Here is a 16,430-nt window from a genome sequence, read left to right as displayed (position 1 = left end):
CCTCTACTTGTATATTTCTATGTAAAGCCGTGAGTATATCTAGAAAATAATATTTTTTATGACATATTATGAGGGAAACGTTAGCAGGATCCCTCTTCCAAGAGAGAGGTTTCCCTCAAGTCTTGCTAATCAACTGACAGCTTTTACACCACTTGCTGCTCTGGATGTTTTACAATCGTTTTGGCCCACACGGTCCGTGGATTTTCAGGCTTGCCGTTCACAGTGAAAGTTTTAAAAAAATTAAATCAAAACTGTGTTTGCCATGCAAAGTAGTGACCTTAGCGTTGCTGAGGCGAGAGGTCAAAAGTGACGGAGGAGGGTGACAGCGCGTGACAGTCATTGGCCGGATGACGGCTCACAGACGACCCCCTCTGACACCGGTCTGTTTACATAGCGCCTACTGTAGCACTACCTGCCACCGGAAGTGAGCGCAAGACAGTGCAGGAATTTCCGGTGACGTCGCCGTCTGGACTCCATTAGGGCTGCAGCTGAGCAGAACCGACTCACAGTAGAGTACGGGCAGCCGAGTCAGTAGCAGCTGATCCCCCCACCGGCTCCACCGAAGGCCCGGGGCGCCCCCTCCCCCTGCACACTCCGCGCCCCCACCCCTCTCCCCTCCCAGCCCCGCCGTCTCCCACCACGGCCGCTCTCGGCGAGGAAACTCTGGCCTCTGCTTCCTCCTCCTCCTCATCGGACTCGGACACCGGCGGTGCCTCCCCGCCCCCGCGCAAGAAGCTGCGAGCCTCGGCGGCGGAGGGCGCAGGAGAGCCCGGGGCTTCGGCAGCAGCAGCAGGCCCAGCCGCCCAGGCCGCCGGCCCCGGCCCGCTCCCCCCCTCCCGCGGCGGCCCCCGCAGCCTCAGCCCGCAGAGCGCCGCCGCCATGCAGGCCAACGGGGCCCAGGTGCCGGGGGGACAGGGGACGCAGGAGCCGGGGACGCAGAACGGCGAGGCTCCTCCGGAGCCTGCGCACGCCAACGGGCTGCTGAGCCTCAACAACAGCAACAACCTGAACCTCAACAACAACGGAGTCACCCCAGCCGCCTCTTCCTCGGGCAGCGCTTCCACCGCCGCCCCCGATCTGGGGGCCGCTCTGAAGAAGAAGAAGCGACTGTCTCAGTCTGACGAGGATGTCATCCGCCTCATCGGGCAGCATCTCAACGGGCTGGGGCTCAAGTGAGTGCCCAGGCTGGGGTTGTTAAGAGGGAGGGCAGGCAAAAGCCTCCGCCGGACTGGGCAGTTTGTCACCGAGCAGACAACAGTGGCAGTGGTTGAGGGAATGAGGGAGATGAAGGGATCCATGTATGCTCCAGGTGCAGCAAATTGGTGAGGTGTCAGTCTTGGGGCTCCCAGGAGTCTCCTCAGAGAGATCGGATTATTTGAACAGCTGGCTGTAGGCAGTGGTGGTTTATTCTCATGGCAGTTTAATCGCCGTGGTGACAGTGCCATTCCTTTTGGGAGTAACAGGGAGAAGTGTGCCAAACGGGTACGGAAAGGCCGAATCACTGTGCGAGCTAGCGGAGAAAGGCAAGTCTCGGGGAGCTGACTCCCTACCCCTTAACGCAGCCTTCGCTGTAGTTGTCCAGTGTCCGTCCTGGTCTCGCCTCACAGGTGTACTTTAGGATTAGGGTGGCCTGTAGCAGATCACACGAGCTCTTGTTTACATCCTGAGCGAGAAGGCCGCTCCTCCCATCTTGGTAGACCTGGATGTTGAAAACTCGGAGGCCATTTCTCGATTTGTTTTGATCTATCCCTGGGGATTGTTTAGCTTTTGAAACACGCCAAGACGTGGCTCTACGTGGGTTCAGGAGTACCCCCACCCCAAATACCCCCGGTTATTGATGGTTACCGGACCCACGGTGTGATTCTGCACAAGTGTACTGAGCGAGGAGACCATTCAGAGACTTGCGAGCAGAGCTGGTTCAGTGCCCCTCGCTTCATGGAGTGTGGGTCCGCTGGCAGCCTCTGTATCCGTGACTGCCTGCCTGAGCCTTGCATGAAAGACAGTGCGGAATCCGATCAAAGGCCTGCTTATTTCTGTTTACGAATAAAACCGCATTGGCGCTGCTTTGTGTAGTGTGGCACTGCGTCTTATATTTACTGGATTCACACGGCGATCGTTGTTTGAATTTACGATTGACTTTGCGTTTGAAATATCTAGCAGTCTCTCGCAGAGGCAAATCTTCGTCGCCCGCTGTGTGTGATTGAATTCTGCGCTCGAAAATAACGAAGTGTGTTGAAACCGAGGACTGTGAACTTCATCGGGTTAACATGGCATCCCTCTCTTTCCCTCTGCAGCCAGACCGTTGATCTTCTTATGCAAGAGTCGGGATGTCGTTTGGAACATCCTTCTGCCACCAAGTTCCGCAATCATGTCATGGAAGGAGAGTGGGATAAGGTAACAGCAGACCGCAGATTCCAGAGGGTGGATGGGGCCTGTATTTTAATACCCCAATTTATTCTGATCTTTATTTTTAATTTTGTCTTTGTAGGCAGAAAACGACCTAAACGAACTTAAATCCCTAGTCCACTCACCTCATGCAATTGTGGTAAGAGGCCCACTAGAAACGTCTCAAATATTCATTAAAAAGGTGTGCAATTAATTTGTCATGCTTCTAAAACTAATGGGCGTTGTTTGCCTTTCTAGCATAATTGAAGTAAATATTGTGTTTTACTGCTGTTCATTCGACACATATTTTGAGTGAATAAACCTGTGTTTCAAGTAATAACATTGTTAGAATTGAAAATGGTTGGTACCTCTGCATCACTGGAGGGACACGTATATTCTGGAACGGGACCTGACATTGCCGATCCCTTGCACAACTGAATGTTCACGGTCGTGTCAGAGCTTGCTGTGCGCACGCGTTAACAATGACTGCTTTATTTCCAGAAGGGTTGGAAAGAGGGGTTGTTTTACGAGTCTTTTGTATATATGTGTTGTTGTTTGCAGTGGTCTTTGTGCTTGGTTTGTGGAGGTGCGGTGCCCCAGTAAGCCTGCCCCCAGCTCACGAAGTTTGACAGGGAAACCTCAGTGGTGCGCGCGGCTGTCGGTCAGCACCGCTCGCTGCCTGGAGGGATCGCCCGGCCTGAGTGTAAACAATGCCTGATCAGCTGATGGCTGCTCTCCTTCAAGCTGATTCATTTGTTGTCAAACGGGCAGCTTCCTGTCAGAGAGGAGGGCGGGGAGAGCCTGCAGGAAGTGAAGCCGCACTAACAGATGTCTTGTCGATCAGAGCTGTTCGCTCGGCTGCTGCATCTGTAGACTGGGCTGGACTGAGCGTGTCCAATATGTTTTTAATCTTTTGCCTTGGCTGCGTTTGCTTTGAGACACGCCAGACTTAAAAGCGATCTTTACATGCGCATAAAATGAAAAAGAATAGAGGGTACCCCGCCCCGAAACTTCATCCCGTTTCACGCCTGTTTTTTTTTTTTTTTTTGGGAACTTGTTGGAAGCACGGTCATTTGTATTATGCAATACATCTTAATTGGTGTGCCTTGTTTATAGTATCATTTGAATAAAAAAAAAAAAAGTTTATAGATGTTAGCAAAATATGCGCAATCAACACGAAATAGATAAACCCTGGCCTTTGTGTGTGGTATGTGTTTTTTGTTTTGTTTACATTGTCTATTAGAGTATTCATAAACTAATAGTTAAACTGCGTATAAATGTTATGGGTTAACCATTCTTGTCTCAATAAGCCATGTCATTAAATCACCACCACCTGTTTCAAAGCACCTAGTGTAGGTGTATTTGTCCATCCACCACTTCAATTGATAAATATCAAAAGTACCTCAAAGACGAATGCATTTCGTTGCTATCTCTACTTAAAATTCAGGCTGGGGGCATTACCTTTGAAAAGATTTACTGTGAAATGGAAATAACTTCCCCCAACTCTATCTGAGCCGAAAAATTCTTAGAAAGCGAAGCACACTTGGTTTACACATGTTCTCTAACTTGACGTGCAGTGTAAAAGGGGATTATGTGTCACAGTCATCCAAGGGAGCGCTTAACATTTAAGGCACTGCCTCCATTTAAATGCAGTTCTGTGTCACTTATGCAGTACTGCAACCATAGACACGTGTTATTGGGCTGTCTGCATTAATTATAACCAATTCATTTTTGTTTATTATCTTTGCATGATCCATTGAGATGATGGATGGAGTGCTGAAACTTTTCATATTGCTGGGTCCAAACTGGGGTGAGCAAGATAGCAGTGGATTATACCCAGATCTATGTCTGGGGGTGAGTGTTTGAAAAGTTTCGACACTCCGTCCATTTTATTTTGTGATATTACACTGGGATAACCAGCCAGTAAGTGTGTATATATAGTATGAGTTTCTTCTTGTTTGTAAATTTGGTCTATTTATATTGGTTTTTAAACCTCAAATTTAAAGAATAATTAGAACTTTTTGATCGGATTTAGTATTGCTGCATCTCAATCTGGCCTTCGGCTGCTACTTAACCCCGAAACTGCCTTGGTGAAGGCCAACAATTTAAGATTCATTGTTATCTAGGAAGGATCTCCTGTCTTTGTTCTTGATTTCTGCTTGGCATTTGAAACCGTGCTCATAATGCAGCAATCTCGAATGCCATTCTTCTTAGCTGACATAAGCCATACTCCCACTCGTCCCCCCCCCGCCCTCCCTTTTTTAGGTCTCGCCTATGCAGTGCGCATGAACTGCATAGGAGGACCTTTAGCTGTCATTCAGCTCTTTTTGGAAGCACATGCTCGTGGTGGCATACAGCTTGCGGGAGTGCGCAGCGGTGCACCACAAGCACTAGTATGTGCTTCCAAAAACAGCAGACCACGCACGCACCACTCCTGGGCTTGTCTCTCTCGCGCTCACATCGCACACACTTTAAGCAGCACTGCTGGCGCCGCTGCTTTCCCCTGTAATCCAGACTTGTTTGTCTTGTGATCCGTCTCTTGGTACGGCATCTATGATGCACAACGGCAGCATGATTTAATGCCATGCTGCCCACATTGCGTCGTGTATCCCTTCCTTTCGATATCCGAAACCTCGCTGCTGTAATCTCCCTCAGCTGCAACTTTTTGTGCCTTATTTTAACACTCACTTTTTCTTCCTCTCCCCCCCCCCCCCCCCCCCCCCCCCCCTGGCTCCAGTGGGATCGTTAAAGTACGATTTACAGTCGCTGCAAACCTAGGGCTGCGCCTTCCACTCGCTCTCTGCTGCACTGGGATTTCCATCTTATTGCTTCTGTTTTATTTCACAAAAATGGTGCCATGTCCCTGTAGATGTGTCCGTACACACAACCTGGCCTGGATTCAGGGCCAGTGTGGGCTATTCTGAACGGTTTACGTTGAATTAGAAAACAGCGTTAGCTTTCACAAACTGCGCTTCACGTCACAAATATTAAATATCATTCTAATAGTCCGCAAATATTAAAAGAAATTCTAAAAGCATTTAAAAAAAATAAATTGCTGTCTATTACAGATATTTCCTGAATAATATGGCATGCATCCTCTGAACCCCTGGCACCCCTACGGCCTCAGGGCTCCCCTAACCTGTGGCCTACGGGCTCCCCAGACCCACTCCCTACAGCGTCAGCGCTTGTTTTATTCTGTAAACGGGTCACACGTAAGAAGCTGATTTTGGCTTACAGGGACTTATTTCTATATCTTACTTTGTTAACAGATTTGTCTTTTGTTTATGACGTGCCTTAACCTTTTGAGTGCCCATGACCAGATGGTCTCGTCATGGGCCGCGGTTGCGCTGTGCCCATGACGAGACTATCTCGTCATGAACCCTGCCCGCTAATGAAAGGGCTGGCACAGGGCGGGGAAAGGGCGGGGCACTCAAGGGGCTAAGAACCAGAATAGACTTATTAATTGAAAACAATAACCATATCAACGTGCTTCAGCTCAGCCTATCCCATACAGTGCAGCCTGGAAATAAAATTCATTATCTTTTATAGCATTTTTGTGTATTTTTATAATTAATATCAGATTGCAAACACTTTGCTCCTGCGCTCTTTTAAAAATAGGCTGGGGCTGGAACAGGCTGTCGTAAATATGTGCCAAAGTTTAAAAAAAAAAAAAAACATGTCTGTGCCAAACACAAGCAAAAACCTGCACAAATTAAGCACTGGTAATCGGCCACAGACAACTCTACAGCATCTCTGATGCACACCTATTACCACCCTCAATCTCTCTTCACACGTGTTTCTGCCCACAACATATCTCTCAACCTTTTAAGGTTTCGCTCATCTTATATTAAATGCGATGGTTCTACTTATTCATTCCCTTGTGCCTTGAAGGATAATTTGGAGGGTCAAGGCATGACATTATCAAAGTGTTGTACATGTTAAGCTACATATTTTAACGATGTAAATATGTATATAATGTGTGCATGCATACATGTAGATTTGTACAGTACAAATTTAACCACAAAATAGACCGCTGTAATCCTACAGAGGAGACATATTAATTTGAATACACTTATTTGTGTATGTTTAAAGCAATGAGTGAACCTACAAGCATACTGTATTAATATTTAAAAAAAATACTCATAGGCTAACATTATAAGTGCATGTACATTGACATGCTGAAACACAAATTAAGGTATGCTTAAGCTGTTTTTATTTGTATTTCAACCTATCTTATTGATGTCAGACACAAACATGTGTGACGTGGTACATTAGATTTGTAATCATGTTGTGTTATACTAGTGTTTAAAGTAGCCTCTTGAGTGCTGTATAAACATAACACATGAACTAAATGCAGGAATGTGGTAAGAACATTTAGATTTTATCAACTCTAAAGTGTGTGCAAATGGTTAGTTTAGCTTGCTGTGCTTTCCCCAGCAGTTTGTATTTTTACTGCGCCGGTAAAGATTTGATGTTGGTGCCTAGGTTAGGGGGAGGGGTGACCTTTACGTATGCTAATCACTCAATTTATCACATTCATATTTTCCTCAACAAACAGGCACTTGCCAACGTTAAATGGGTGTGTGAGATGAATGAGTTTCGCCGCCCCTTCTATCTTACCGCACCAGCTACATCTCGGAGAGTGTTATATTAAAGGCGTGCTCCTTACACCGTTATGTGCAGTGGGGAGATGCGTTTCTGTCTCGCTGCTCACCAAACGCTGTCCCCTAGCGGCCAGTTATCAGCAGTTTCACTTCCTCTTTGCCACCAATGAAGAAATGTTATCAACTGACAGAGTCCTGTCAAAATTACCGAATAATGTCAAACTATGGCTGAAAGGAACAAGCATTGGCATAGCCAATAGGTCTTGCCTTTGGGACCTTATAAGTTTTTAGCCATGCAACAGTTGATGTTGTTGCACCAAGGATATTGTGCTGCACAACTAAATACTTATAAGGTCCCAAAAGCGAGACATATTGGCTATGCCAATGCTTGTTAATTTTCTCAGCTATCTTAACTTTTAGTTACAATGTGGAATACTGCAGAGTTTAGTTCTGAATCAAACTTAGTTAAATATTTCCATCTCTCTGCTAGCTACATTAGTTAGATTTTAGTTTCTGCGTTGTTCCTATGCTTACAGATTGTCTCCGATTTGGATGATCTTAATTCAACTTTAACCAGCTTCCGTCAATACATGCCTCCATGCCAAAAGTTTATGTATGATTGAGACAAGACATGTTCATTTGTTATGTAAATATTCAGTACCCTGGTCACCTACCTGGTGGCCAGAGAGGTAGTGTCTGCCCTGATGATGTTTAGTTCGCAGCTAAAAACGGGGGCATCCTTTTTTGACAACAAGCTTTCTCTTACAGCTCAAGTTAGTTGGATGGTTGCCACTTGTCCTCACATCTTACAAATGCTTCGACGGTTCTTCCTACTACCTGTAACTTCCTGGAAAACTAATTCCGGCTCTCATCTCATGTCCAGATTACTGGAACTCGCTGTCCCACAATATCTCTGTTGGTGCCTACAAGTACTGCATAATGAAACCTGTTTAAATAGTGTTCAATTGAAGTTCTAGTGTTCTTCCAAGTAGAGAAAGTTACAGATCCGATTCATTTCCTGCAGCCAGGTTATGTAAAATCAAAAGCACTCCAACTTCTCCCTATGTAGGAAAAAGCTTAAAACCTGGTCGTACAAAAGTCGTTATCCTCTTATCTGGCTCGTGAGTCTGATAGTTTATTGACTCCCTGGGTATCTGTTTAGCTTTAGAAGTAACATTTCACTCCAGTTTTTATATACACTTTTTAGTAATTTTCTCCGATTGTTTTCCATATGCTTATTTGTTTTTGATGTGTTGGAAATCTTAAGTTCCAATTCCTAATATTTCTCCTTATGGCATTTTGATTATCGAGAATCACAAAGGGTAATAATTATCACTCTACACTGCTGCGGTGTGCTGTGCAAGAAGTATACAGCTTTGCAGTGTAGATGTTTGTGATCGCAGTGCATAAAATCTTCAAAAACTATTGTTATCAATATTCATATGTATTTTGAACAGGGTTTTAAGTTTAGAATAAGACAATGTGGTTTTGTATTTGCATGTTCTCTTGGTCTGGCTACCCGACTAGGGCTGGCTGGAGGTATGAGTATATATTTGAAACACCTTATGGCAGCAATTGTTCAAAAATGTACAAGCAAAGCAAGTGTTCTTTGGGACACCTAGACCCCACCCCCTCCCACCTAATTAGTATCCGATATATTGACTTGACTGTTTCCAGTTTTTCGCATCCATTGATTTTGTTTTGTGCAAGTCTATGGCAAGGTCAAGTGGGCATTATCAATGTATGGTGTCTTATCTGGAGAGGAGAGATTCTCATGTTATCAAGTGGTCTCTTACTCTTGTGGGGTCAGTAACTTGATTTGTGGTTATGGCTTGCACCATTTCATGTTTTTGTTCCCCTCCTTTTTTAAAAAATTTTTTTTTTTTAGGCATTTTACTTGTTGCCAGTAGTTTTGACCTCGGAAGCACCTTTTTAGATTTGAGGGCTTCATTATAATTTTTTTGGGGGGTGGATGATATTCACTTCACTGTTGTTGTGATTATTCTTTATACACAGTCAAGAAGTCAGTCATGCAGAGGAAACATTCGGAAGAAATAGTGTATCTTTTTAGTAAATCTTTTCCTCGCTTTGAACTGCTGTCTCTGTCAACTCTAGTGTTTCGAAGTAAGATTACTTTTTCAGGCATGTTGGTTTAAGAGTGGTTTGGAGTTGTCAAAATGTTGTTCTGTTCTTTGTAGTAATTCTGTGTCTGTTTTGCATTGTACCCTGTGCTTGGACATGGGTATAATTCGCACTACAGTGGCATTATTTCAGTAACTTCACGGTACTCCTTGTTATGTGGAATTATGCTTTTACTCAACATCATGTTATTACGTGGCTGTTCCTCCTCCCTTCCCCCCCCTCCCTTTGAAGCACAAAATGCATGCTTGTGTCCAAAATGAATGCAAGGACACGTTCACGCTAAAAGGCAGTAAGTACCGAACGCCAGTTTTGCATTAAGTTGAACTTTGAAAATGTCGCAAAAGCAAATTGCCTTAATTTTGTGTACCCCTACTTAAACTTTTTAAAATAATTTTTGTAAATATTGCTGCATATCACCATGCAGGCCTCCAATCTTCTAGCCCACTCTTATGGCTCCTCCGCTTTTATTAGGCCTTCTATTTTTAGGGTCTACAGGTCCTTTCTGGAGAGTGCAGGAGCTGACGAAGAACATGTGTTCTGTTCATTCAGAAAATCAATGAGCAATAAACATGCCTTTACATTTTTTTTCCTAGCCACATTTACTGTGCCTGCAAAGACGGAGGTCAAATTTCAGTTTATCTTCTTACACATTTCTGCTTATTTCTTCCTGGAAAGTGGTGTTTCTTTTTGTTTTTCTAACTCCAAAGTTAGAGGATTTATTAAAGTGAACTGTCTGCTAAGGGAGTGTGAATCCAAAAGGTCATTAAATGCCCCCCCCCCTTACACACATTTAAATAGCTTGTACAACCCCCCCCCCAAAAAAAAAGAAACCCACAGCTGTTAGGAAATCACTTATTTTGAGCGGTGGGTAATTCCGAAGTGTGATGGAAGCAAATTTAATAGGATCAGAACACTTTACTTGGTGATATGCAAATGATAAATATTTGCTAAAACCCGATTTCTGTGCATTATCGTTTTTGTTCACTTTGTACTTTAAGTTGCTTTATCAGTAAAATTGCACATTAATGGGAAAGTATATGCCCATTTCATTTGAAAATATGCCTCCTGTACATGACCGTGCACTACCACATCATGCTTTAGTAATATATTTATTAAAAGGGAGAATCTTTAGTCATGAACTGAGAAGCATTCCTGCTCTCGCCCTGATGACAATGCTATTCGTGAACTAAGAGGCAAGCCAAGTGTTCTGTGTACCCCATATGTAGGCAAGATTCTTATTATACAGGGAGCTAAATTTTAGTCCATAAAATCCCCACATTTGTTTTGTATAGCAGACCTGCTAAACTCTCATATTTGAAGGTACTCTTATGTGATAATGAAGAACAAGGCAACTGTGCTAACATTTGCCTAGGATCATACAATTGAGACTAGTTTATTGGTGAAACGTATTGCATAGTTAGGTTGAGTAGATCATTCAATTTAGTAGACCTGACAGTCTAGAAACATTTTAATGATTTCAAGGCCAGCCATGCAGTAGTCGTGAACTTTGTAAATGTAAAATAACAAATTAGAGGGGAGAAATTAGTTGGTCAACCTACAAAGATATATTGAGTGCTGTAATAAGTCCAAATCCCTCAGTGGACATGTGAAAGTAAATCCTTACATGAGTCAGTGACTGTACAATGGAAAATCGAAGCAGCTTTTGACTTCTGAACATGTCCTCTTGGCACTGTAGCTACGCCATCAAGTGAGATTGCAGCAAGCTGTTTTTGAATCGCAGCACTGCATGGTTTGTCACGCTGCTGCATTTTCTTCTTAATGGAGTGAACCTTAAGGAATGTTATTCCTTCGCTGCATCTGGAACACACGTTTGACATTTACCCAGACTGTGCGATTATGGGCTGGGAGAGAGATTCAGATTTTCAGTGGCATCTCACACATGCCACATTATTGTATATACATTACATATGAACGTACTCACACTGACTCTCGGTCACACTCTGGGTCCTTGGAACATAAAAGTAGGCATGCTTTTAACCTAAATTCTTATCTGGAAGGGCCATGTCCACTTTGTCCGAGGTCGGGTTTTTTAGGTCTTGCATGCGCTGCATAGGAAAAAGACCTCTAGTAATCGATGCCGTTTTGCAGTCAAAAACGTGCACGCGTTGCATTGCTTTGAATGGCAACGCGTGCACGTTTGGCAATTCCCTTGCGGGAGCGAGCTAACAGATGGTTCCTGCTCGCTCCCGCAAGGGAAACAGGCGCAGGTCTCTCTATCTCTATCTCTATCTCTATCTCCTTCAATCCAGCATTACATTTACTAAGAAGTGTTGCTGGCCCTAAAGGGACAGTTTGTGATTCTTTGAGATTGTAGATGCGTGGGTTTGGTGCTGTTAAAATAAAAAGGATACTTCACCACGCTTTAAATTCAACAAAGTGCCCAGAGACACTGCAGGTAGTGTGGGCCACTCAAGTGTTGCTAGTGGTGGTGCCTGGAACATACTGAGCTCAACATCTTTGGTCCCCATCCTCCTGGCAGGGTGGTGTTGGCATTTATAAACCAGCATTGGCATAGCCAATAGGTCTCGCCTTTGGGACCTTACAAGTGTTTAGCCATGCAATAGTTGATGTTGTTGCACCAAGGATATTGTGTTGCATAACTAAATACTTATAAGGTCCCAAAAGCGAGACCTATTGCCTATGCCAATGCTGGTTTAGATAGTTCGTTGCAACCCTGACTTTCATGTTGTCTAGCAATTATGATCCATATTTGTTTTGAGGTTTGTGATCTTCTTTTCCTGATAGTCCCGTTTGTTGGCGTGAAGTATCTTGTAGATGTCAGAATTTTCCGTGGTGGTTCAGCTCAGCTGCTGTGTCCATTATAGGTTTCAAGAGGGTGAAGGCAGGAAGAATTACTAGCTGGGCTGTCTCCATATATTTCAACCCTCCCCCGCACACCGTTAATGTGCCTTAGAACATGCCTGGTTTTTCAAACAAACGTGTGGTGGGAAAGAGGTTTTCGTTTTTGTGCAGTATACTGAGCTGGGTCCACACAGATTTAGAATTTGTCTGACCTCCACAGTTTGCACCAATGTTGAATCCTGTAGTTTTGGCAGTAACAGATAAACATTCTTTCAAGCCTTGTCTGGCCTTGGTGTTGCTGTGAGCATTTGTTGATGGCAAACTCAGGTTTGTTTTGCTTAGGTTTCAGAAAATTCCCCAAAATTATGTTTGAATGGCATGCTTTTACCCTGCAGAAGTTACAAGACAACAATGATTTGAGGTTTGGTTATGTGAAATTGAATGTTGGTTAAAAGCCATTCCTTGATGGTAGTAGTTCTGCAATTGGTTCTGTGTACACGTTAAATAACCGGTTTAGTATGTAGTCAAGCAGGATGCCACAGGGAGTGGCAGCACGTGTGACCTGGACAAGTCAAATTTAATACTTTTAACCTAGAAATGAGTGAGGTGAGTGGGTTGTGCTATTTTGTCCATGGTATCAGAGTGTTAATGGGATTAGGAGTTTGGGCTCACTATTGTATTGTAGGCGATGCACTGCCTGCATTGTTGCTCTCGTTGAAAGTCTAGCTTTAGCAGAGAGAAAAGGTTTGTGGTGGTCAATAGATAATGTGTCGTGCGGTCCAGTACGGCCAGCTCCTTCTTTAATTTCTGCAAGCGATCTCTTATAGATCAGAGCACCCCTGCATGCCTTGATTGTTATGCCACGGATGTAGGCCTTGAATGCTTTCTGAATAGTGGCCATGCTGGAGACACTCCCTAGGCTCGGACACTCCGTGTCGTGCGTTCCAGTACGGCCAGCTTCTTCTCCGTTTTCTACAAGCGATCTCTAATAGACCAGAGCACCCCTGTATATGCCACGGATGCAAGCCATGAATGCTTCCCAAATAGTGACCATGCCGGAGACACTCCTTAGGTTGGTGCTAAAACAGTCGTCTATTGCTTGCGCAAGTTCCTCGCGGAATGCCGGGGGATGGCCTTGGGTTGCATATCTGGTCTTAAGTTTCAGTCTTACTGGGTAATGGTCTGAGTATGTATGCAGTAAATGTTCACCTTCGATTATAAAGTGCAGTGGGTCTCGTGAGGCTCACCAGAAATCTAAGCGAGTGTGTATGTCTTACACTGAGTAGTGAGTATATTCCCTACGCTGAGGCGTGTGATGGCGCCAGACAACTACTGGCCATCTGCTTCTGCTATTGCAGCTGTGGCTCTAGCTTGAGCTGAATGTCTTCTGAGAGGGCCCCTAGATCTATCCAGATATGTGGATTGAACACAATTAAAATCGCCGCCCCAAAGTTTGGGCATATTCATGTATGTAGCGAGTTTATAGTGCAAGGAGCGATTGTCATAGTTAGGCCCATAAATAACTACCACTAGCACATTTAAATTATCTTTGCAGCAGTGGTCTATTACATATTCTCCTCCCCCCCCCCCCCCCCAGGGTTGCCATCTACTTCATGAATTTGTAAGCCTGTGCCTTCGCGCACCCACACCATAACTCCTCGTGCATGTGTTGTGAATCCCGCTGCAATACAAGTACCTTTCAATGTATGTTGCGACAGGAGCCCAGAATGGAGTGCTAAGTGTGTTTCTTGCAATATGGCAACATCTATGTGATGTCTCTGTGTTAATACCACCTTGTGAATTTTTCCACTGGTTGTTTAGCCCCCTGACATTCCAAGATAGAAAACTTATCGAAGTACCGCCCTCTACTGGCGGTGCAATGTGCTCTTTACCTTCGCTTATAATATATTTTTGAAATTACAACATCAATCAATGATGCTACTCAAGCTCCTTCTGCTTCCATCATCTTGACTACTTATGTCGAATGACTGTGTATGTATGTATATATAATCTTGCTTTATTCTGGTGCAAACGCATCAATAAAATATAGTCGTATATTCATACAATTAAAAATAAAAATATATACCATAAAGTATATAGTGCAAATTGATAAAACTCACAGGGGCAAAGCTATACACATCCTAACGCTAAAAGAACTTTACCAATGCAGGCCATACAGGCTCAGTCAATTATAAAGAGCCTAGATATGTAAGCAGCCCGCAGAAAACTGCCTAAACTTCAGACTTTTTGAAAGGGCAGTAGAAATAGTTTCACATGCCCATATCTTTATCCTTGTTATAGAGAACAGTGGTCCCTATTCAGGAGGAATACAGTGTGATAGATAACCATACACTTAGAATAGAATGTATGTCTTTTGTCCAGCCGGACAAGAATTTATTATAGTATTTTTCAAAAGTAGTATCAAAACATTCAAATGACAAGTGGGCACAGCCGTGACCAACAGAACACAAGACAGAACAATGAACACCGAATTGGCCAAAAGGCAAGCCAAAATGGGTCTGTACAGTTGTTCTCAGTATAGACAGACACAAATTAATCTTTTAACACCATTGCACAATGTTATAGCTTGAGTCTAGTGCATAGGGTGTTTGGGTGTCGACGACGTTTCGATGCCACATTAAATATAGGGCATCATCTTCAGGACAAACATTGAAACTCCGAAGCAGATGCAGATACTGCCCACGCTCACTGAAGTAATGCGATCGTGCATTCTCCAACAGCTGGCACACAGCACCCAACAGGACTTTCTGCCATAAAGCAAACAGAATTGATCACGCTGGTGTCAGCAACCCCCAAAGTCCAGATGTTGAGCGCTTCTGCGCCTTTAATGAACCGTCGACTCTCTGCCACCTTAGAATTGTAAAAAAGGTGTGATATATTATCAAGACAGCAGTGCATTATTTGTTTGTCCTGAAGATGATGCCTTATATTTAATGTGGCATCGAAACGTCGTCGACACCCAAACACCCTATGCACTAGACTCAAGCCTGCCTGGCTGGCTGGAAGAACAGCCTGCCACGTTCCAGGAGTTAAGACTAAATTCCCTCCCGGGGTTGTAGTTAGTTACCAGGAGAAGCTAATGGAGAAAGAGTCGCGTGAAGCCTCACCTGGGGCGTGTAGTTAATTGCGGGATGCGCATAAGGTAGGGGATCTAATGAAATCTCATTTGGACTCGAAATAGGTGGGGCGCTAGCTTCCTCAACACTGGCTTGAAGAACCTTGTTGTTGAGGTAAATAGGTGTGTCTCCTCAACCTCCTGAAGTCAATCCAACTCATTTAGATCCGCAAGGGGGGCATAAAAAGTGGCAATAGCTGTCTGATGCTTCCTTCATACGGCATATGTAGGAATCCCCCAGCCACGACACATCCCACAACAAATGACATGGCCTTATAGTCCCCACCCATTGGTTTTTATTTTTTATTCCCCCTTCCAACTGACCAAACGTCCCTCCCAAAACTGTGTGTTACACATGAGGGCAGTGATTACCCGGGAGCTGCTCTCAGCTCTGGTACCTATTTCACCGTCTGTCAACATGTATATCATATCCAAGGCGTCCCACTGCTATTTTACTAGCCTAATTATAAGCTATAGCCCCAACAACTGTATGGTAACTATTCATTTTTCTAACATTATACATCCTGAGTGACACACTTCAATGTGTATTGACTGTCCCTCCTTTATTCACACGGGCTTTGTGTAATTCAGCAAGGTTTGATGTAACAATCTACACTGCTTCTGTAGGCATGTTCCTAAATTACTCTAGAATTAAAATTCGTAGTGGCCTTTCGACGTTAATTACCACTTAAATAGTTACATGACCAATTCACTGTGAGTGGTGTTGTCCTATAAGACTGGGTCCTGCGCATGTCTGGGGGGGCTTAGTCTTGGTGTATGCCTTTGAGAGTCTGAAGATTGTTAGGGTCTGTGTAAATCTTCAATTTGCCATCCATCGTCCCTCTCAATCGTACTGGGTAGAGCATGGCATAGTCAATGCTGAGCACCCTCAGCTACCGCTTCAGTTGGGCAAACAGTCTCTGTGCCTCCTGCTCCTGGGGAGTGAAGTCAGGGTGGAGAGAAAGTTTGGTGCTCTCCTAACGAATCATCTGGAGCTCTCTGGCATGCAGCAATGCTGTGTCCCTCTCCCTCTATAATTTAGGAGCCAGGCTATCTGAGGGTGTGGGGGGGGGGCAGCTGGGGGGCCAGCAGGCGATGTGTGCTCTCCACTATTCATACAAGGGAGAAGGTGTCGCAGCCCAGCAAGGTTGTAAGTAGCTGCTCCACAAAGAGCTCCATATTCCCAGTATTTGTATTTAAGCGCAACACTCATCCCAAGTGATATCACGGTGCTAGGCAGTGTTTTCATGAAAAAGAGGTGGTGGTAGTGGAGGACTCCTCATCTAGGAGCAGCGGGAGCTATGTTAAGGGCTGCAGGTGCTAGTATCTATATTCTGGGA

The 16,430-nt window shown here is 44.4% G+C and overlaps 1 protein-coding gene across 4 annotated transcripts in view; it reads left to right on the top strand.

Moving 5' to 3' along the window:
* Positions 1 to 461: 461 nt before the first annotated feature.
* Positions 462 to 16,430, top strand: part of WDR26 (WD repeat domain 26) — a 618,259-nt gene continuing 602,290 nt past the window's right edge. The window contains exons 1-3 of one of the 4 annotated variants that reach the window (XM_085613001.1): positions 462 to 1,172; positions 2,295 to 2,394; positions 2,489 to 2,587. In XM_085613001.1, coding sequence (XP_085469127.1) covers positions 880 to 1,172; positions 2,295 to 2,394; positions 2,489 to 2,587 — 492 coding nt within the window. In that variant the 5' untranslated portion in view covers positions 462 to 879. The remainder of the gene's footprint in view (positions 1,173 to 2,294; positions 2,395 to 2,488; positions 2,588 to 16,430) is intronic. The other 3 variants (XM_085613004.1, XM_085613002.1, XM_085613003.1) reach the window with 3 other exon arrangements.

This window comes from Triturus cristatus, chromosome 6 (genome assembly GCF_964204655.1).
Source record: "Triturus cristatus chromosome 6, aTriCri1.1, whole genome shotgun sequence".
Taxonomy (NCBI): Eukaryota; Metazoa; Chordata; class Amphibia; order Caudata; family Salamandridae; genus Triturus; species Triturus cristatus.
The sequence above is the reverse complement of the archived record's forward strand: the minus strand, read 5'-3'. Positions and strand labels throughout refer to the sequence as shown.